Raw genomic sequence first — 23,714 nt, forward strand, 5'->3', positions numbered from 1 at the left:
GCTCATACCTGTAATCCTAACTACTTAGAAGGCTGAAACTTGGTGGAAAAAAAATTGGCAGAAAAATCCAGTGGATTCTATCTCCAGTTAACCAACAACAACAAAAAACACACACTAGAAACATGGATGGGGTAGTAGAGCAACTATCCAAGAAAGCATGAGGTCCTGAGTACAAATACCAGTAACATCAGTATTCCTTCAATCCAATTACTTCTCAGTTCACACTAATCCAGGCCTTAATCTTAACTCTGCTCCCAATAAGATTAGGGACAGAAGAAAAGGAACTTCCTTCCAACAGCCAGACCATGTACTATTTGGAGGTAAACAAATCCACGTATGTGTACACAAAAAAAATACATTACATAAACATACATAACTCTCAGAGAACACAGCAGAAACCGGGTTCCTCTTGCACCACAGCACCTCAATACACATGCACTCAAAAATTATGTTTGCATAAAACATTCTATTTGTTTTTCCCATTACTAAAGTTAATTAAGACTTTTATCTGCTTTGAGAAGTGTCCCAGAATCCACGCCACTGTCCGATAATTACCACACACACACACACACACACACACACACACACACACACACGAGTCACCTATCATGTGTGCTCATCTGCTTATTGACTGAGCTCTTTAGAAGAGGTGAGAATGAGGAGACACCGACATTCTCTTTCTTTTCACACCGACACTCTCTCTTTTCACTTATTTGTAACTAATGTGTTCTATATAGCAGCCAGACTTCCCTTCATTCCTCAGATCTCAGAATAATCCCTTCACAGAGCAGGCCTTCTCAAAGCATGTAATTTAAGTCTGTCTTGCTGCATCCTTCAGTTTCCTACTCCCTTCCTTGACACACATACTTTCTATGCCTTCTACCCTTCTGTCAGTAACTTGTGAATAGAGGTAGGAGTCTGTGTTTATTATCTACCACCAAAGCCAGCTTCAGAACTCAATCCATGGAAAGAAGAGAAATGGTTAACTGAGTGAATAGAAGAAAATTGAAGGAGGCAGGACATGGTACTGTGAAATGCAGCAGTAAATATAAACCATATGTTTCACAGTCTGCATGCTTGCCCTGTTTTGAACTACACACTCTACCTCTCCCCTAACAGAGGGAAAACAGATGCAAAGGCATACCTTAATGGTACTGGTGTGGGCTCCAGGGTACTCTTTCTCCTCCAGTGTTGACCATCTTTCAATAAACTTTGATACCAGAGAGTCATCATAGTCCACGATCTGAAATCCAGACACATTCGCACCTCCAAACTGAATTTTTAATAGGTCTCCATCAGTAAACCCCTAGACAGAAAGCATACTTATATTATCCAAGTAAAACTGACATTTTCCATAGAACTTGGCTCATTATGGTTCTATATATTAAAATGAACACAAAAGATAAAAAGCCTGCAGGAAAGGTTTCACAGGTTTATGACTCTGTCTCCTTCATCAGGCTGGGATGAGGTTGGGCTCTTGGTTCGTCCCTCTCCAATACCTCTTCACTGGAAGAAATACTTCAAAATAGTGACGGAAGACAAGTGAGTAACCAAACATTGCAGTCATTTTAAAAAATTAAAAACAGTTTCACATTAAGCTTGAAATTCATTTAACTGCATTCCATTTCAATGTTTCCTTCTATACATTTACCTCTGTATTTCTGGATGAAAAATATTTATTGCTCTTATTTCAGATGTTTTTATTGTTTGTATCAGTTGAGCATGTAACTTGATTCAACTTGATCTATGACCAAACATCTACATCCTCGCCCACTTTTATCTAGTCACATATTTATAATTCAAAGCGGTAGCCATGGCAAAGCCAAATAATACACTAAATTTCATTTCTTCTTGAATGTTGTTTCATACCATTGTTTATAACTGTGCCATTTGTTCACTATTAGAGATCTCTCTGCTTGTCTTTATCTTTCCTGTTGATTCCACAAAGCATTTCATGCAACCAAGACTAAATCTTCACAAGCAAAGTTATAGTGTGCTACTTGCTAACATTTGCAAGATCCTCAGTTCAATCACACATATGACAAAAGTTTATTTAATAGTCAAACAAATGAGGAAATTTATTTCCTATTTTTCTCCTGAATATTTAATTTCTAAAAGATATTCGTCTCATTTGTAAAGACATGTGTCAGTACAATAAAAAATTACTTTTCCCATTTCTTGGAGTTCATTTTCTAACGCATCATTTTGTCTGGCTATGTGGACATAGCTACTGAGCCCTTTAAATCCTCTCTTAAGAATATTCTCCTTTTTTATCACTGTGTGACTGTTTAGAATGCTGTTTAGTTAATCATGTCCAAGTATTATTGTTTGTCTTTTACTACTCATTACTTTTAGATTTATAGACATAGTTGAAACATTACAAATGAGAGAAAACATGATGCCTATGTTTCTTTGGGTCTGTTTTGGATATCTGATTTGGGGAGGGGAAGGGAAAATGGTGGGGAAAAGGGTGAACTAATTCAGCAGTGATATTTACTAGAGGCTATGTTGGAAACGAACTATACAACTTGGGGGGAAGGAGGAGAAAAATAGAAAATAATGCGGAGGTAGTGACACTGTTCAAAAATAAATGTACTCTTTACCTGACTTATGTAACTGTAACCCTCTGCACATCCCTTTATAATATAATTTAAGTTAAAAAAAAAGAAAAAAGACACACTATGTCACTAAGTTTTTGAGGCTGTCCAGAAACTCAAGCTTGCCTGAGTGCTGAGATTTCAAGTGTATACTAACACTTCTTCTCTGAAATTACTACCTGAACTGCTGTCCTTTTCTGTCTGTTTGAAATCCCCTTCACTTCTTCTTTTTATTAAATTTTATTTTCTTGGTTATGCTTCTCTTCTTGTTTTATTCTTTCTTCTACTAGAATCCCACAGTAGTTTTCCAAGACAATTGATAGTAAATATTTTCAGACACCGAATATTTGAAAGGAACTATATTTTTATCATGACACTTATGTAGTATTTTGGCTCAAAACTATGTACTTTAAAATTCCTCTTGTCCATGATCTGCTTCCTACCCCTACATACTTCCCTACCTCCTGTCAGAAACTTTCAAAGCTTCTCTTTATCCCTGACATTTTCATGTAAGTCTTCATTCTTTCACCCTTGTGTGTATTCGATGGGTAGGTTTGTGTCCATTAGTATATTAGAATAGTTCTTTCTCCTACTCTAACTTTTCTCTCTTCCTAGAATGTCTTTTATTAAGATATTATAACCTTGAGATTAAACCTGTACCCTTACTAATATGTATATATCATATACATGTTTATATCATGTATATATGTCAAATATACATATATCATATATTTCATACACATGTTTTATATCATGTATGTATATAAATATACACGTATGTTTTATATTATATTGACATTTTCTTCTAATCTGAGAGACTGTCTCAATTTTATCTTCAAACTCATACCATTTAAACTGTTGTCTTAGGACAAACTAATTTTCAGAGGTCTCTTTTATTTCCCCCGCCTTTTCAATAAAATCTTTTTGCCTTACTTTTTTATATAAATTAAATATTCCCCTTATTTTTCTATAGATACTATTATAACTTTAAACTTTATCTTCTTACATTTTCTGCTTTATTTGTAAATATTATCCATCTTTTATGTCAAAGAATTCCTTCCCAGTTCCTCATTATACTTTGCTGGCTCAGAGTCAGATACTTGGCATTTTCATGTGCACAAGTAAGATTCATTAGCAAGCTAAAGCCCGTGTCATGGACACAGACAAGTGAAGTGCACAGAATCCATTTTGTCAGTTTTTGCATTGCTTTCTTTTGGGCCATTCAGAATCCTTCAATCTTCTGTAGTATGAATATATTCATCCCTAAAATTTATGTACAGGATGGTGGATGGCAAGATTTAAACATTCACTTTCAGTTAGTTTTCATGATTTTCAGCATATGTTTATTCAGAATTTCTTCATATTTTTCTAGAAAAAGAGTTGTGCTTAGGAATCAGGGCTAAAAACTACCTGGTTGTTTGGAGGTAATACTCAGATGTCCAGTTATTTCCTACAAGGTCCTGTGGATAAGATACCTTTTACTGAGTACTTTGACTCATCCAGGTTTCCGAGGCTCCATTTGAGGTACAGTAACGTGCCTCTCCTTCCTGTGGGTACATCCTCTCCTTTGGACAATGGCTCAAATCTATCTTTTTTCCCCAGAGAATTTTCCTTGGGCAATATAAATGACTTCTTCATAGCCCTTCATCAATGGTAAAATTAATAGCCTACGCTCTCTAATGAGCCTCATTAGTGCACTCAGAAACCGCAAAGGCCCCTCTTGATATCACTCAGTTGAAGACAGAAGTCAGGGCTTCACAGAATCAGACTACACCTAAATCTCACTAAGAACACCTTCTTACTAAGCTCCTTGCCTGTTCCCATATGCTTACTCACTAATACACACATGGATACCCAGACCACACTCTGCCCTAGGAAACCAGAACAGAGCTCTACATCTCCACATTGCCTCCTCTGGTTTTTGCTTCCTCTAGGTTTGACTCTGATAGGGTCCTATGGAACGAGGTTTGTCCCTGGTCTATGACCCAGTATGTAGCCACTTTCAGCTCTTCCTTCCTTCTTCATCCCTCATCTACTCTGTTGATTTCTTGTACTGTTGAGGCTTACTTTCCCATTTTCTTGTGATTTTTATATAAACTTATCCATTCACAGTGACTGTACTGTGGTTTTACTCCAAACAATACTTTCCACTGAAACCTTGAATAAGGTTTTAAACCACCCTTTCTGAGGATCAGTATCTGTATGTTTTCTTTTCTTCTCTGAACTTTAATTCATGTAAAGGAGAGGAAGCAAAGAAGACATGAATCGTAGGAAAGAGGCAAGATTAACTCCCCAGATAACAATAACACATCAGATTTAAACTGACCGATTCTACTGCCTCCCATGATTTGTTTACAGAAATTCAAAGCATGAGACTTAGTAAGTCCCCATTGATGACCTGTAAACATTCTAAGAATTTAAAGGTGGGACCATGTCAAGTTGCTGGCATTGTGGAAGCACTTCTGAAAGCATTGAATTAAGTCCATAAGGTGATGTAGCCGCAGACGTGGCTACCGAGTCCCTGTGACCCCTACCTCACCACCAAATGACTCAGCTCAAAACTCAAGCCAACCTGAGCTGAGCAACTAAATCAATCATTCAGCAATCTCTGAAGATATTAATCCATGGTGATATCTCGTGTTTTCTTAAACATCCCATAGTCACATTTTCTAATACTCCGTGGACATTAACCAGAGAAAAGGAACACACACAATGAGTGTGAATGAAGAAAGCCCCACAACTTTGGATGGCATTCTTCAACTTGAAGTATCAGTGCAATGTCCACATGTCCTCTAAGTTCTCAGAAATTGCTGCAGAGAACAGATGTTTTCATAACAGACTCACTGAACTTTCATACAGCAAAGAAACCAAATATTCTGAAAAGGAAGAATGGCCTATAAAATTGGGTGAAATATTTGGTAGATCTCACCCTGGCAATTATGAAGGCAGCATGAACATTTTTTAAAGATTTTTAATTTTGTTCCTTCAAACTTTCTTTCTTTTTTTCCTAGTATCATACATCAACTCTCAAACTGAGGAACCACCTTCTGTCATTATTTCTCAATGTTCCCATATAATCTTTTCCATCTGGACACTTTTAAAGATCACAGCTTTCAATGTGGCTTGAGTTATTCATCATATTGCAAGGTTCACACAGGGGACCGACTGTCCAGGCTGTTCCTGACACTGAATGTGGCTCTGCAGAGACTCATTATACAGTTTCATTTATGTTAACTCTTGCTTCTCTATAGGGAGCTCTTTAGAATCTCTTTACTAAATGCCAAAGGAAATCTTAGAGAAAGTTTATAGTCAGGCACCGTATTGCCAAACAAATTTCATCTACAATAACCATAGCATGCTGATAGTAACTTTGATGAGAACAAACAACATTTATTGTAGGGTTGTACATTTTGTTTGGTTTCAGTTTTCTTTTTGCTACTGCTCTGAATGTTTTCTGATCTACAAGCTGGTACTCAAGAAATCATAAGACACACCAACATTTGTATAAATGCAAGACCTTTTCAGAGTCCAATCATTCTTTTGAGAATTTGTTTGCATGCTATACCTCTTTTCTCTCTTTTTTTTATTCTGGGGTTGTCCATGGGAGAGCAACACAAAGATCATCCTTACTTACAATTTATAACTTTTATATTGGTAAAGATTTTGTCATTTCTGACCAATCAAATATAATCAAATTATACTTTCAAACATATCATTGATAAATGGTGACCATCCAAATTAATATTTTAATTAATGAGAGCAAAAGTAATAAATAGTAATTATTTAACCTACCAGATTTGCAATGATGTAGTGGTAACCTTTAACATGCTTCCCAATGGTGATAACCTAATGAAAATAAAGAAATAATAATTTATTAAATGCAGATATTTCAAAGTACAATCACTGACATTTTGATCTGATGCTTTACCTACTGTGCTTTTTGATATTCCATAATAAGCCTTTTTAATAGAACATAATAATTATAACCAGAGAATACTATTGTTGGGAAAAAGTAATAATATGTTTTACTGTTTAGTATTTTTCAAGGAATCAATCTCTAAACCAAAACAATCACCTCATTTTTGTTACAGTGAAAGTCAGTTCACAAAGTTTTGAGAAGCATAAAATTGAGTCATTGAATCCACAAGAAATCAAAATTTTATTCCTAAAATTCAATGTCTCTTTAGTAAAATAATAAACAGCTAAAATGGACACTGGAGATTTTATATTCCTGCATCCTCAATAATAAACATACAGTTGATAGAACTATACAAATTTCAAAGAATATTAGGGAGAAAAAAAATACTATATGGATATAAAAGTTTTATATGGATATTTAATATGACATTCCTACTGTAGATATTTTGAAATGCTTATAGCTTAGTTCAAATTTTATTCTTTCTAACCTTAGACATCAAAGAATCAGAGAAGGTGTTTTTCTCCACAAATCTGAGTCATCTTTGAATTCTCACAGCAGTTTCAGATGGGGGTGAATCAATTTGCCCTCACTGACTTACATCAATTGTGCAGGAAATAGGTACAGGTGAAACAGCTATGTATTCCTGTATTCCCGGTTCATAGGTACAAATACTTCTCTGCCTTCAATGGCTGATACCTGATAAATCCAATGTCAGATGAAAATATGTGAAGTCAAGATGTATTTAGTACACCTAATCTCCAAACACCACACCACAGCTCTGCAGCACAGAAGGCTGAAGAGCACAGAGTTTCCCCCTCATGCTGGAGTGGCTAACTTGGAGCTGTGGTTGCTGCAAGAGAGCAGAGTGTCACACTACATCTTGCTAGCACAGGGAAATACTCAGATTCAAATGGTGTCGTCTCCACTGAATGCCAGTGCCTTTCATTGCAATATTGAAAAAATCAAAAACTGAGTCAGTTTGAGTCAAGGATAGCCAGTATTCAAAGGTAATTTCCATTTTTTAAGAAAAGTGATCACCCCGGTGGAAAGCTTGGAATGTCAAGGCTACAAAACAAAAGATTAAATCTAGTTAAACTGTTTTGGTGATTTCCCATAATAAGCACATTAATATGGTACAGAATCCAACTATCTTGCAAGCTTCTCCAAATCTACATTCTTCAGCCAGTTCACTCAAGCACCTAATGTCCTTCTTCCCCATAAGCTTGTATTTCACTTCTCTGACTCTTTCAATTGGAATGTGCTCTTCCCCACCTTATCCACTGTCTTAATTATTAAGGAACCACGACACTCGGCCTCTTTGCTATCTACTTCGAGAAGACCTTCTTGACTCTCCATCATCCCAAGCAGTCAGGTGCTCCAAAGCAATACATTTAGCTCAAGTCAAGGACAAGAGTCCTAGGAAGGATTTTTGCCACGTGATACTGCAATATTAAGTAGTAGCCTTGATAAAGGAAGTCGGAATTTATATTGTTTTCTACAACAATTTTTATGTACTACAACTAAATTGCTTGTTCAAAGGAACTGAATCCTCTACATTGAAAGGAAAATTTTGGAAAAATGAAAATAAAAACAGATGTCTTTCTGAATGAAAAGTATATGAATTGACTTGAACTTAATCAGGATGATTGTGTCCATTGACTCTCCCTTAAGGACATCTGTTGGTTGTGCTTATTGTAAATGCTGTTTCAGAAACATCCATATCTTCCTGAGAATTAAGGCACACCTAGTAATGATAATCAAATATGACCTCCTTGCCCTTCATGTTCATTAAAAGAAGGGATGTGAATACTCACTGTCCCTATGACCATAAAAGAATAATTAGTGGCCACACTGATTAGTGGTCACACCATCAACACTTTGCTTTGTAATAGTGACTAATATGATACTAACAACAGAAAAAATAAAGTTACTTTACAAATGTATTGGATGACTAAATACTTTTTATATGAAATTACAGCTTGAAATAAGTGCTTTCAGCAAGGTACCGATGGCCCTGGCATGTAATCCTAGCTACTCAGGTAGGTCAGAGTTAAGGTTCACAGCTTGAAATCAGCCTGGGCAAAAAAGTCTGTGAGACTCTTATCCTCAATTAGACAGTAAGAGGCAAAACCTTGAGGTATGGCAAAACCTTGAGGTAAGTGCCAGCCTTGAACAAAAAAAAAAACACACGTGAAAATGTTAGGCCCTGAGTTTAAGCCCTATTACCAGTATCAAAAAAGAAGAGAAAATAAAAGGAAAGAAAAGAAAAAAGGAAGAAAGGAAAGAAGGAAAGAAGGATCATTAAGATTTTATTATCTTATGATAATTGAAACTGAAAATCAAAACAGATTAATTCTATTGTTAGCATCAAGATACTATGAAGAGAGATTTGGCTTATCTATATTTTCCTGCAGATGCTAGTAAGTGGATAGTTTTCTTTGTTTAGAATGTACCACACCTCTCTGTTTGTCTGGTGATGTCTAGCAGATTCTCTGGATCTAAATTATTTCCTTCAGTAATCTTCCCTCAGAACACACCGTTCTCTTCATTTCTAGTATATTCCATTGTTATAATTAATATTAATTTTTATTTTGCGTCAGTGGTTTCTGCTTTGCCCTAGTATTTTTGCTCAAGGATGATGATCTACTACTTGTGCTAAAGACCCATTTCCATCTTTTTGGTGATTAATGGGAGATAAGAGTCATGGTCTTGGGCTGGGAATATGGTCTAGTGGCAAGAGCGCTTGCCTCTTACACATAAAGCTCTTGGTTCGATTCCCCAGCACCACATATATGGAAAATGGCCAGAAGGGGCGCTGTGGCTCAGGTGGCAGAGTGCTAGCCTTGAGCGGGAAGAAGCCAGGTATGGTGCTCAGGCCCTGAGTCCAAGGCCAGGACTGGCCAAAAAAAAAGAGTCATGGTCTTTCTTGCCTGGCTGGAAACCTTGATCCTCAAATCGCAACCATTTGAGTAGCTAGGATTATAGGCATTAGCCCTTGAACCTGGCTTAATATTATCTTTTGTAAATATAATAACACACCTCAATGGAACCATTCTACTTTGTTGCTTTATTTTTGACATAATGCAGTATCTGTCAGGAAACATTTATTTGATGACTAAAAGAATGAATCTGAGCCAAATGCCACCTTTGTGGGAGACTTTCCAGTATGATCGTTTCCCTTGTAAGAACGGATACTGCCTCCCCCGTACTCTGTAGAGCACGGCTGTACTTTGGAATTAAATCTCTCCCACAGGGCACTGGGAGATTTGTTCCTCAGCACAGCAAGATTGGAAAACCATTCAAAGGAAGGGTCTTCATGGAAGTCAAGTCTGTGGATCAAAAGAAGATGGTTCTGAATGAGGACTGTAAGGCCCTGGTCTCTTGCTCACTTGCTGTCTTTTTGTTGTTGTTGTTGTTGTTTGCTTCCTTACAACATACTAAGGTGAACAGCTTCCTCACCCGCACGCCCCACCACCTTCCTGTTGTGATACACTGCCAAAAGCAAGAGTCGCATTGACCATGGACAGAAACCGCCAAAATTATAAGTCAAAACTAACCTTGTCGATCTCTATAACGTGATGTATCCTTGGCTACAACAATGAGAGCTAAAACTACCACATTGAATTATAGCTCAAAATAGTGTGATGTTGTGTGTATACATTTGTTTCTTCCCTTCCAAACAAGTTCACAGAATGCTGCGCCATGAACTAGGCTTCCCCTTAATAAATACCAGCGAAATGACACACTATCCATTGCATTCACTGAAGAGTCTCATACAAACCACTCTGCCTGCTGAAGATCTGTCCAAATAAACATTTATGTAACCATGATCACATATTCAAAACAAGATTTCCATAATGCCCCAGTTTCTTTCCAATTTCTCTCTTCTGGTTTTGAAAAGACTTATTTTTGTAGAAACTTTTCTTTGGTAACTTTTATTGAGATGACTCAGGAATACTTACAAAATTTAAGCCAGACTAATGAATATTATTAAAATTCAGTTTTAATGAGAACCTCCTATGAAATTCAAATTGTATTTTGAGGTTCACATTTGAACAAGAGACCTTCAGATTAAAAACATATCCTAACTTTCTCTTGGGATGGGCACTAAGATTTTTCTACTGAAATTATTCACTTCTCTGGCATATAGCATTTAGTTCTTTGTGATCACAAGTTATTTTTATTTAGTTATTCAATATTTAATGAGACATGCAGTTTCCATGCCTCAAGGTTTGTATAATATATTAGTTAGGGCTTCATCAATTATTATGTTGGTAGAATGTCATGTATTGTGCTGTATTAATGACTGTATACTTTTTTACTTAAAGCCTATATGTGCCAAAATGAATATAAATTATAATATATATATATATACATATACTTTTTTTGCCAGTCCTGGGGCTTGGGCTTCAGGTCATGAACACTATCCCTGGCTTCTTTGTGCTCAAGGCTAACACACTACTTCTTGAGCCACAGCACCATTTCAAGCTTTTTCTGTGAATGTGGTGATGAGGAATTGATTTCTGGGCTCTGTGCATGCTAGGCAAGCACTCTACCACTAAGCCTCATTCCCAGCCCCTCAATTGTATATTTTTGTTTCAAGAAAATACAAGCCACAAGCATATATATGCACACATAAACAGAAAGAGAGAGAGTGAGAGAGAGAGAGACAGAGACAGAGAGACGGACAGACAGAGACAGAGACAGAGACAGAGACCGAGAGACAGAGACCGAGAAAAAGGTGCAGATATAATCAAAGAATATTTTACTCAGTATCGTTATGTATCCCTGGAAACTTATCGGGACTTTGAAAGCAGGTAGATTTTTTATCATTTTGATCATTACAATATCACTTTATGTTGTCCCATACTAAAAAAAATCTTAAAGTAAAGCATGTTGGCATTCTAGGGAGAGATAAATAAACCCCTCCTTATCGCTGGCATCATGTTACTTTTATAAACACTCTAAATAGATACTTGAAGCTTATTTTTCAAATAGTGAACACAGAATGAATATATTCCATTCATATTTTGATTTTAGACATTTAGATTTTTTATATTGTCACAAATTCCTCAATATATAAGACAAAAATGATTTCTTCCAAAAATGTTTATTCTCTCTAAGATGTAGACTTAGATGGCAATATGGGCTTAGTATATTAAAATATACTCAATAATATACTTAGTATATTATAATATTAAAAAATCTTTTCACTTTTCTCTTAGCACTCCACTAATTTTAGCTTAACACATTTCTGTATGTTTATCTCTAAGTAGTTCAGCAGAATTAAGTTTAAACTTTGCAATTCAAAAATATCAAGATTCGGGGCAATGTTTAGCATGTAGAACATAAAATTCTGAAATTAAATGATGAATTTGATCCGTCGGCAGCATTATTGACAAGCTAAGTAAAGCAAGAGATAATCTAATCGATCATCTTCATGACGTTCTGTATAAACAATGAAATGAAAACCGCTGCTCAAGCACCTTTCACAAAGGAGCGTTTGCTCCTTGCCAATGCTGACGTGGCAGCAGGTTCTATATTTGGGGCCATTAGAAAACAGAGTGGGACAAACCTGGTCGACAATGTCGTTTACTTTATCCCGTTCACAGTCGAGGATTACACGCCGTTCTTTTTTTAGCTCCAGATCTTGAAAGAGGGATCTGTAGGTCTCATCTTTCTTGTCGTTGTTAATATTCCCCACATTGATGGCAGTCACCTGCCACTTCTTTTCGGCTGCAGAATCCAGCACAGCTTGCAGCGTTGATAAGCCTAGGAGAGAAAGGACAAAGCTGACTGATAAAGGGACTTGAACGGCTCAAGACCAGGCTGTGAAATCACCAGTACGTGTCTTCCTAAGCCTGATGTATTTGTGCATAGAGGGATGAAGACTTCACCAAAAGCCATGGCTAGTGTCTCTATTATCTATCCACTTCGGTCTGTTTCACAGCAAGAACTCATGATTTAAGCTGCTCTTTGATCAAAATGACGCCAAAATGGGATGCTTGTCCTGCTTTTCGCAATACAACTAAAGTGTAATGATGTCTTTATTACATCCAGTTTAAGTCAGACCTAGAGATCCCACTTCAGTCATAGAATATAGAAGTTGTTGTGTCCCCTGTGATAGTTCATCACTTCACAATGATGAAGGCTTTCATGGAGATGACTCTCTGGGAGCCCATGTAGTTCAAGAGCAAATGACATCTACGAGGTTGTGCTATTGCCTCTGGTTGTTGTTAATCAGTTGTCCTTCCTTCCGCAAGCTTCTGTTATTTTATTTTTGTTACTGAGAGTGGTTCTGACAAGATTGTGTTCATATTTTTACCAAATTTGTTTTATTTCCTAAATATAAACTCCTTTGCATGACAACAAAAATATTTTACAGAAAACCTATCTTAATGCCTTTGCTTATAGCATATTACTTTGATGATGGTGGTGATGATGGTGATGATGATGATGATGGTGATGGTGATGGTGATGATGATTATCTTTGCCTATATAGTGCCTTATATGTAGAACTTCACATTTGCTTGGCAAGTGCTCTATTATTTGACCCAGGCCTTCAACTCAGCTTTTTGCCATTTATTGAAGATGGAGTCTTACTAACTTTTTTTGCCCAGGCAGACCTTGAATCATAATCCTTTTTTTTTTTTTTTTTTGCCAGTCCTGGGGCTTGGACTCAGGGCCTGAGCACTGTCCCTGGCTTCTTTTTGCTCGAGGCTAGCACTCTGTCACTTGAGCCACAGCACCACTTCTGGCCGTTTTCTATATATGTGGTGCTGGGGAATCGAACCCAGGGTTTCATGTATGCGAGGCAAGCACTCGACCAGTAGGCCATATTCCCAGCCCTTGAATCATAATCCTAGAAAAATAAATCATTAAGAATTTTATGGATTAGCTGGGTGGCAGTACCTCACACCTGTAATCCTAAATCATTAGGCTGAGATCTCAGGATTACAGTTTGAAGCCAGTCCAGACAGGAAAGTCCATGAGACTCTTAATTCCGTTAACCTGAAAAAGCTGGAAGTGGAGCTGTGGCTTAAGTGGAAGAGCACTAGCCTTGAGCACAACAGGGACAGAACCCAGGACTAGAGTTCAACCTCCAAGACCACAAAATAAGTGTATGGATTGAAGCCAGTTCCAGTGGCACATCCCTGTAATTCCAGCACTTAGAAGGCTGAAGCAGTAGGATTGAGTTCAAGGCCAGTTTTGATTGCTTAGCAAACCCTATCTCAAAAATACGAAAAGAGTTTGAAGGATCCATATGGTTAACGAATATGTAACCTGAGCCTCAAGTATCTTGTGATAAGATAAAAGAAAGAAGATCTCAAAATAACATGTCTGTACTAGGACAAAGAAGGTCTCTTAAAGATGGATTAATATGAACTTCAAAATATTAATTAAATTATTAAATTCAATGACTAGAATACAATATAGTTTATGATAACTGAGGTTTGGACTCAGTGCTTCATGCTCATTAGGCAAGTACTCTACCACTTGAGCCATGCTCTCAAGCTTTTTTAGTTTTTCAGCTATGGTTTAATAGTTTTCCTTGGGGCTAGCACCAGATAGCAGCCCTTCTACCGGTGTCTCCCAGGGTAACAGACAGCATGGCTCAAGGAATTAGAGTGTTTGCTTGACGGCACACCTGGACTGCAGATGCCGTATCTAGATGGCAGGAAGTGCTAGACTACACAATAAAACTCTGACAAGATATATTAACCAGCTGTGATACACGGAACTATCCTGAACACTTACAAGTGATCTATTAATTGATTATTGACTAAGTGTCATATTGACATTGTGATTATATTTAAAACAATAATTATTTTGCCAAATAAAGATCAAAATTAATACAGATGAAATACGATGTTGGGTTTTTTGTCTTTAGATAGTTTAAAAAAAAAGAAAGATCATGCAAATGAAACAAAATTGACTTTATACTAGTCATAAAGCTGGCTGAACTAGGAAATTGAAAGAGAATACCAAAATCGAGAGACACGGTAAAAAAAAGACAAACAACTACAAAAGCAATACTTGCAAAACTGTTTGGTGTAAATAAACTGAACAACTCATGGCGGGGAGGAAAGGGGGAGGGGAGAGGGGGAATGAGGATGAGGTAACAAACAGTACAAGAAATGTATGCAATGCCTAATGTATGAAACTGTAACCTCTCTATAATTCAGTTTGATAATAAAAACTTAAAATAAAAAAAGAGTTCCTGGTGGTCTATTACTGTATTTTGTCATTAAAATATCTCTTTAAATATTAAAATTATCTACTGTAATCCAAATTGATGACTGAACCTTAAACTGAACTTAAAGTGTTGTGGGAGTAATAAAACAGAAAAACTTCCTTGCATCTACTCATGTGAACAAAAAGACATAAATAAACATGATTTTCTTTTCAAGGATGAGTTAACAACATCACATGTCAACTTTAAAACTTTCAGTGATAAAATTTTGGAACACATCACAGAACGCCTATGATTTCTGTTCATTTTAAGTAAATTAAATCTTTTCAACTAAAATACAAGTCACTTTCCTGTTTTACATCATCAGGGAAGACATAAGATGCACAGCTGGTCATCATATCAATTCAGCGGCCAGCAGTGAGTTTGAAAACAGCTATTAAGTTTAGTCTATGTTCTTCCCAAGTAGGAAAAAGAAATCTAAGTTACTCCACCTCCTTTATTCTCCCAGTATTATTTTCCACATTTCAAAGATTGTTCAACTTTCTCCAGTTACCTTCCCAAAAACATATCTATAGGTGATGCAATAGCATGCCTGTTTTTATTCATCGAACAGTTGCAGTGAGCTTCCTTTATTCTATGCAATACATCATTCCATTGTGTTCTTATTTAACTTTTGGTTTCCTCATACTAAAACTTATACATGGTGATGCCCTTGACATTTTATCTCATCTTTGACAGATATTAGAAGAAAATTTTCATATAAGCCCACTTATAAATTTATAAGTGGATTCCAACCAGTAATATAGTTAAAATTAAATTTATTGGCAGCTCATCCTGTCAGAATATGGAAATGGTATATAAAATAAGAAGAATGGGATCTTTAAAAGTGCCTCACTTTCAAACTCATTTGTTCAGTGTCAAAAGTAACTTATAGTAGATTTTCTATTATTAAAACTCTTAGGATTAATATTTTGTAACTTGTAGAACCCAACAAAAATTACATATATTTATTAAGAAGCTAGACAGCTCAAGTAGAGTTATGTCATGTTTGATTAATTTACTTCAGTCAGAAGACAGGGAATAATAGCAAACCACCTCCAGAAGACTGCCAGAAGTCTTCACAATCCAGAGAATGAGCCTACATGCAATTTGTCCTTTGCTTACTAATCCATGGCTTCGATTTGTTTTCTGTAACACAACCAATTTTTTCAATCTCTCTCTGCATCATCCCTTGTTCACACAATTGCATAATTTTTTTTGTTTTGCTAAGTCTAATTTTGTGTGGGTAATAGTTTTAAATTTTCAGTAACACCAAAATTGGATAACTCTGAAGTTGAAATTAAGATGTTCAAACATAGCAAAATTTCATGCTCTTTTTTTTCTTTTCTCTTTTATCCTCAGTGCTGTGGATCAGAATCTGGGCCTTAACTGTTCTACTGTTGAGCATTTCTTCAGCCTAATTTATCATCTTCTGTCGGTCCTAGGTTACAGTGAGGAGAGAAAGTATGATTTGAGGGCTACTTCTTTTTCTTCCATCCAAACTAAGGAGAATATCTTCATACATACATTTATCTCTTAATCCAGAGAATAAACTCAAATGGACCCTGGGACCTTCACATAGTCACTGATTTATTCAGTATTAAAAATAAATTTTAATCATTCAACTCTACTATTCCTGTTAGAGTAACAAGATATTGAAATTTCAGATTTCTTGTTCCTTTAATGATTTGGAACAAAGAAAACTGTCGATACATATAATATTTATTTTAAAATACAAACCAATTAGGAAAAGTGACTAATTCTCTTTATAAATACATGAGTTGGGAGGTGGTACTGTGGCTTAAGCGATAGAACACTAGCCTTGAGCACAAAGAACACAGGGACAGCCCCCAGGTCCTGAGTTCAAGCCCACAACTGACAATAAAAAAAGTTTAAAATAAATAGATGAGTTAAAAAAAATTGTTCTGCAAACTTTTATGAGTATTGTTAGGGTCCAATTCTAAGTTCTCAGTGTCATTAAAGTCTTAGAGAATTTGGCTACAGTAAAGATTGACTAGTCTAAAAATATCAAATTACATTAAATTTATGTGTTTATTATTTAGTAATGGGCTCTTGCTATATAACCTCTTCATTCATTGACATTCTTCCTGAAGCCCAACGTATTAATAGCAGTAGCTGATAGTCTTATCTAGATCTAACATTAATAACACTGGCAGAGTGTAAGAAAGGCCTTGAGCCTAAATGCAAGTAAGAGCTGAGTGTTGTCATTTACACCAAAGGGGGAAATTTTAAATGAAGACTGCCAAAAGATTCAGACTACATGATGGTTCTGAATGATATTGTCATTGTTCCATTTTAAAACCACGGCACGTATCATTCTTTCAGGCAACAAAAGCTACTATTTGTGATCACTTAAGCATGGCAGCATACCTAAATGCAGTTAGATTAGCACAGAGTTCCCTCATCAGCATTGTATGGAATGTCAGAAAAGAAGTTGATGTTTTGGAAGTATTTTTGTCTTAAGAGTACGGTGACATTTACGTGGAAGTGAATCCAAGCGCCTTCTTTTCAGAGGATCAACAAGATTTGTTCAAAATTAAGTCCAAGAAATACAAGTAAATATAAGACATTACTTGAGCTTTAACTATTATCTATAGAAATGTATTGCCTTATCTTGTCAATAATAAAACAGTAAATAAAAGCTTCATCTTGATCAAGCTTTTATTCAAACATACCAGATACATCTTGAAAGATTAAAAGTACATCTGGTGTGTGAACAGAGGCAGTCCATTAATTTCTGGCTTACAATGCACTGAAGCTCTATCCGTTGCTCTCTGTGGAATAATAACAAGCTGCTAAGGACAGCAAGTCCTCGGTGGGTGTGCTCTGGCTGAGGAGGAGACACTAGCCATCTTGAAAGGTCGCCTAGCACCAGATGAACAACCTCAGAACTATCACCAGGGTTGTAACCTCATCTGAGACGATTCTGTGCATAGATCATTTGCTGGTTTGCAGCTGGGATCTGGTCTCTTGATTGGTTGTCTCAGTATTTGGGTGGACAGTTTGGAAGCAGGAAGGACTTAATAGCTATCTTTGTAAAGAGCAGTTCAAGGAAGTAGAATAGAACGATTTTGCGTCTTTCTTCATCTGACTGGCAGTCCTGTCAGGAAGTTTCAAGGCATGTTTGAAAGACAATTAATTTATTAGATATCATAATAACAGTATGTTGGTAGGATCTAGCCTCTCCGAACAGGTAAATTTCCAAATCATGTAACAATGGATGGAGAAATGCCTTTCCCAGAGCAGAGGAGAAGAAAAGGAACCAGGAAACAACGTAGCTCACACGGTGAATACATGGATCATTTTTAAATGTAAAATGATGTCAAAGCCATGAAAATTAAATCACTAATTACAAAACATCTGAGAGCAATAATCCAATTTCCATGAGCCAAGAGGTGAAGCTTTTGCCAGTGTTTTAGTGCATTATACATTATCTCTGAAAATGGGTTTAGTTGAAAGGCCTGGCTGATACTCTTCACATTAAAACATCAGCAGCTACTTGATGGTACCTGGAAAATACATCCATAACGTCACTTTGGCTTTAAGCTATAATTACTTAATATTATCTCTTTAATGTTCTTCACCCGACTTAATGCACTTGACTCATATCAATGTGTATAATTTAATAATTGGAGATTATCTCATCACTTCAATTACATTTAATATATCTGAAGAATTAATAAAAATCACTTTAAAATGTCCCAGATTCTCTTTGGAAGTACGTAAGTTCATCCATCTTCACCTGTCTGTCAGTTCCCCATGGCATGTCTTATTTAGTCTCTTTCCCAATACCAATATTTCTCTTCATCTATTTATATTAGCTACTATCAACTTGAAAACCCTCCAAGTTCAAGCACAACCAGCGGGTTAAAGGAATAGGAGGGTAAGGATGAGGATTCTACCATCTTCAACCTTGTCAAACTGTCAAAGACATTCATCTACTGATTCATCACTGTAGCTAACAAGATTCATCTTCTAATATCATATCAAATTTAAAGTGTGCAGATGTTTAAACCATTCATGTTTTTAATACTTGCTCATTGAGCATCAGCTCTGTTTATGGCATTGCCTACTGGGTTAATGTCCAGTTAGGAGCTGTCCAGCAGAACACTGGGGCACTGCTTGGACACTGCCTTCCTGGAGACAAGGCACACCTTCCACTGCAAATTGTGACACTGTTAGCCCCAGAACAGAGCGGGGGCTCAGTAAGCAGCACTGAGTAACAGAATCAAAGGCAGTATTAATTTTGAATTTTGATAAGTCCTGGGAAGGAAAGGAGACTAAAACATTGCTTTCAGAGTGGGCATATCTGAGGAAATGATTTGTAGGCCTGGACATCACAAAGCAGTAAGAATTGAGATATGTACAGGCATTTGAGAGGCAAAAGTTTGTTCCCTTTGAGAAAGTGAAAGAAGGTCAAATGGATTTAGCTTTAGTGAGAGAGAGCAAAGCAGCAGAGTACACTGAAGACAGGAACCAGGTAGTATAAAGCCTTCGAGCCATGCTGAGAATTTTGATTTTACTCTCATTAAATGCAAAGCTATAGAAGTGTTTTAAGCAAGGAAGTGATATTACTAAATAGGAGAAAAATACTTAGAAAATAATTCTAGTCACTTTGTTGGAAATGGATCAAATGTAGACAGGTATGGAGTTGGAGAGATGACAAACTGAACACATATTGTTGATTGGATGGTAAGGTAGAAAAAGTATCTAGAAAGAAGTTAGTAATAGATGGTAGAAATCACATCAATAGGACACAGAGAGCTATCTTTCACAAAACAAATACTAGAACAGTTCCCAGAGGGCAAAAGGAAATACTACATATGAACAAGCTCAATCACAGAAGTCTTTTTATGATTTTAATGAGAGGTATGTTTCACAACCATCCAGCACCCTGAAATCCAAATTTCCTCTAGCGATTCTGTTCCTGTCTTTCTCTCCCTGTGGATGGCAAATAGCTTCCTTCTCAGTGCTGGGGAAAGTTATTGGTATAGTAGTTCTTGGTCAGTTCTAGAGTGCTGGCAGGCTTTTCCCCTGAGTACTGCCTTCCTCGGGAACAGGAGCATAGGGCAGAGACCAGACACCTAGCTTGAGCATTCCTGATTGGGGACTTCTGTAGCCAACACTCCCAAGAAAATCAATGGAGAATTGACTGATACCGGCTCCCCTCTTGTCTGGTCACAAGGTGCCCTCGCCTGGTCTAGACAAGCTTTTTGCTTTCATTTGAATTTCCACAAATTCTAGGAAGTAAACTGCTGATGGAAGCACAATGTGGTACTTAACTACTCTGAAAACAATGGTTCATGACCCATTTGCCTTTTATGATGTAGTCTTCAGAAAGACACACATACAAATACCCATGCCAAATGTTCCACAGGACAGAGGCAAAAGTGCAAAACCCATGGACCTCCCAGGAAAGACAAAGAACATCTAGGATCTTGTGACATGTAAGTCAAGTAGGTCTACAGTATTGAACTTCACAACAGAGAATGTAAAACTGCAAAGTTAAAACTTCACTCCAGAAACTTTAGAGTGAGTTAAGAACATCTCATCATAAATAGTCACATGGAATTAGTTTAAAAAGCAGCTTAATGCAGAAGGCCCTGAGTTCAAACCCCAGGACCACCACGTTTTTAAAGCTCCTTTTCCATGCTTGTATTAGTAATGAAGTCATCCTAGATTTACCTATTGTTATGGGAGTAGGTTTCTAACCATAAGGTACATCTGAGAACCGCCAAAAATATCTATCCTTGTCAAATGTACACTTCTTTTGTTGTTGCTTCACTGTAGACATTTTTCCAGGTTTCAAATTTCATAATTAAATTATGCAGCTAAATTAAGCCAAGTCATCCTTAAGTCGTAGTAGACTTTTATGGTTCTATAATCAAATATATGTGTCAAGTTCCAGTATTGAGATTAGCTGATTACAAAGGGAAAGAGATCATCACTTACCTCTGTCACTGTCGTAGAGGTATGCAAACTTGTCCCACTGATAGTATTCAATCAAGCTCAGGAGAGCGCCCTTGAGGTCAGGTCGCATCTGAATGACGAAAGGATGTGTGCCATCTGTTGGGAAGCTGGGCGTGATGAAGGAGACATGCAGTGTCCCACAAAATGAGGTGATGGTGTTTACAGACTTCTTGTCATAAAATCCAAAAATCGCATAGACTCCTCTTGAAAACTGGGAGCAAACTAGAAGAAAAGGAGAGACAGTAAGAATAAATCGTTGTAATTATCACAGTACCACATAAGTTTACTTAGAAATTGGTAAATTTTGATGTAAAGCACAATATCGTTAACAGATTAAAGAAATGCAGAGCGCATATTAATGATTCACCAAAATTGGTAAGAACGTATCACTCCATTTGAGAAGCTGAAGGAATTCTAAAGCAAACAAAGTAACAATTATGGACACAAGAAAGTACATCCATTATTATTTAAGAAGCTGCAAAAGGTTGGATACATTTTAGAACAAATGCATAAAGTATATATACATCATTAGTTCATAAAAATAAACTGTAGTTATCAAGGATTTATAAACATTCATCACAGCTCATTTCCTGCAAACTCTGCTTCTTTTGAAAGGCTTTCTTGTGTTTCTAGTGTTTCCATTAGAAGTCCAGGATACTCTTAAAGAGTGCTAATGCTCACCCAGAGTTCTTTAACAGGAGGGAATACCAGACGAACATTATATATACAGAGATGTCCTCAGAAAGCCGTTTTTCACCCTGCAGTGCTCAGTCAAGTAACAGTGAGGTGAAAGCCAGAGCTCCTAATTGTAACCTTTTCCACTGACCTAACTTCCCTGATATATTCCCCTGGACATAAAACAAAGAATATTGTCAAAATGTTTTAACGGAGGACTATCATTTTGAATGGAATTTAATAATGCATCTGAAGGTCCCCATGCCTTCCACAATTCCCGTCTTCTTCCAATATTGCCATGATATCTTCCATGACTACCCTTTCCTATCCCTTCTCAAAATTTTTATATTCAGAAAAATATATTCAAATGGGGTCCACTTATTGTCCTACCCATTCCAAATATTCAAAGTTCCTGTCTGTGCATGATCAGTTCTTTTGTTTGGTAATTGCCAAGATAGGACGCTAAGCTGAAACACACTTTAAAAGCCAAGCAAGAGTAGACACAGTGGCAGACACCTGTAATCCCGTCTCCTTGGGAGGCAGAGGTGGCAGGACAGGACGACAAGGTGGCCCAAGTTAGAAAACTAGTTCTCAATAAGAAATCTGAAAAGCAAACATGTGGACTCCCATCTACTGGCAAAGTATGAATAATGAGGATAACAGTGGAAAGCCAGCTTAAGATAAAGCTTGAGACCCTAGCTGAAAGAAAAATAAGAAAAAAAAATCTGAAAGAAAAATAAAGAAAAAGGGACTGGAAGATGCCTCATGTGGTAGGACACTTGCCTGGCAAGCCTAGACCCTGAGTTTAATCTCGAGTAGCACATGCGCACATACGTGTACTGTGCTCGTGCACACACACACACACACACACACACACACACACACACCTCTATTCAATTTTAAGAGAACCATTATAAGTTAGTCAGATGTCTTTTCATGAGTGAACTGCTGGTATTTTTTCAATCTTAATGATTGTTCAATCCAATGAATCAAAATCAATGATCCTGTAACATAATACTTAATAAGTCAGAACACAATCTCTTTTCTTTCTTTCTTTTTTTTTTTTTTTTGCCAGTCCTGGGGCTTGGACTCAGGGCCTGAGCACTGTCCCTGGCTTCTTTTTGCTCAAGGCTAGCACTCTGCCACTTGAGTCACAGCGCCACTTCTGGCCGTTTTCTGTATATGTGGTGCTGGGGAATCAAACCCAGGGCTTCATGTTTATGAGGCAAGCACTCTTGCCACTAGGCTATATCCCCAGCCCCAAGAACACAATCTCAAGCAACTTTTTAATGAATGGACCTCATTTAAAGAATAATAGCGGGGCTGAGAATATGGCCTAGTGGCAAGAGTGCCTGCCTTGTATACATGAAGCCCTGGGTTCGATTCCTCAGTACCACATATATAGAAAACAGCCAGAAGTGGCGCTGTGGCTCAAGTGGCAGAGTGCTAGCCTTGAGCAAAACGAAGCCAGGGACAGTGCTCAGCCCCTGAGTTCAAGCCCCAGGACTGGCAAAAAAAAAAAAAAAAAAAAAAAAAAGAATAAGAGCAATACTCTCTTATTTTGCTTTATTTCATTCTCTAAAATTGTTTGTGCCAGGCACGGTGGCGCAAGGCTTTGATCCTAGGCACTTGGGAAACAGATATCAGGAGACTGCGATTTGAGGCCAGCCCCAGTACACAAGTCTGACAGACTCCATTGAATGTTGTAGTATGTGCTGTTGATTCCAACTATGAAAAATGTACAATCTCTGAGTACTGTGGTGTGCAACTGTTGTCCTGAGTAACAGAGGCTAACACAAATAGAGAAATCACAGCCAGATATATCCAGGCGCAAACCAAGAATCTGCCTTGAAACAAAGCAACACATAGGGGGACTGGAGGTGTGACACAGAAGAAGAATACTTATATTCCAGGTATGAGAGCCACAGTTCCATGCCAGTACTACTAGAAAAAAATGTTCTGTGACCAAGGGCATAACTAAAATACACCCATATTGTTATTAATAAGTAATTCTACACAATAAATAACAATTTTTAAAACTAGTATATAAGATCAGGTGATAGAGGGAATATCAGACATTTCTTTGAGTGTTCTTTGTAAGATTTCCATGTTCTTGGAAAAAAAAATTATACTAAGTGAAGTGAGCCAGACCCAAAGAAACATGAGCTCTATGGTCTCCCTCATAGGGAATAATTAGCACAGGTTTAGGCTAGTCACAGCAGAGGATCACAAGAGCCCAATAGCTATACTCTTATGAACACATAAGATGATGCTAAGTGAAATGAACTCCATGTTATGG

General features: G+C 37.1%; 1 protein-coding gene across 3 annotated transcripts in view; it reads right to left on the reverse strand.

Annotated features, from left to right (window-relative positions):
• The window catches only part of Gria2 (glutamate ionotropic receptor AMPA type subunit 2), a 127,469-nt gene that overhangs the window by 39,085 nt on the left and 64,670 nt on the right, over positions 1-23,714 (reverse strand). For 2 of the 3 annotated variants that reach the window (XM_048363898.1, XM_048363899.1), the window contains exons 3-6: positions 20,723-20,962; positions 12,092-12,288; positions 6,390-6,443; positions 1,145-1,306 (exon numbers count right to left, since the gene is read on the reverse strand). In XM_048363898.1, the coding sequence (XP_048219855.1) occupies positions 1,145-1,306; positions 6,390-6,443; positions 12,092-12,288; positions 20,723-20,962 (653 nt within the window). The remainder of the gene's footprint in view (positions 1-1,144; positions 1,307-6,389; positions 6,444-12,091; positions 12,289-20,722; positions 20,963-23,714) is intronic. The other variant, XM_048363900.1, reaches the window with a different exon arrangement.

Source organism: Perognathus longimembris, chromosome 16 (genome assembly GCF_023159225.1).
Source record: "Perognathus longimembris pacificus isolate PPM17 chromosome 16, ASM2315922v1, whole genome shotgun sequence".
Taxonomy (NCBI): domain Eukaryota; kingdom Metazoa; phylum Chordata; class Mammalia; order Rodentia; family Heteromyidae; genus Perognathus; species Perognathus longimembris.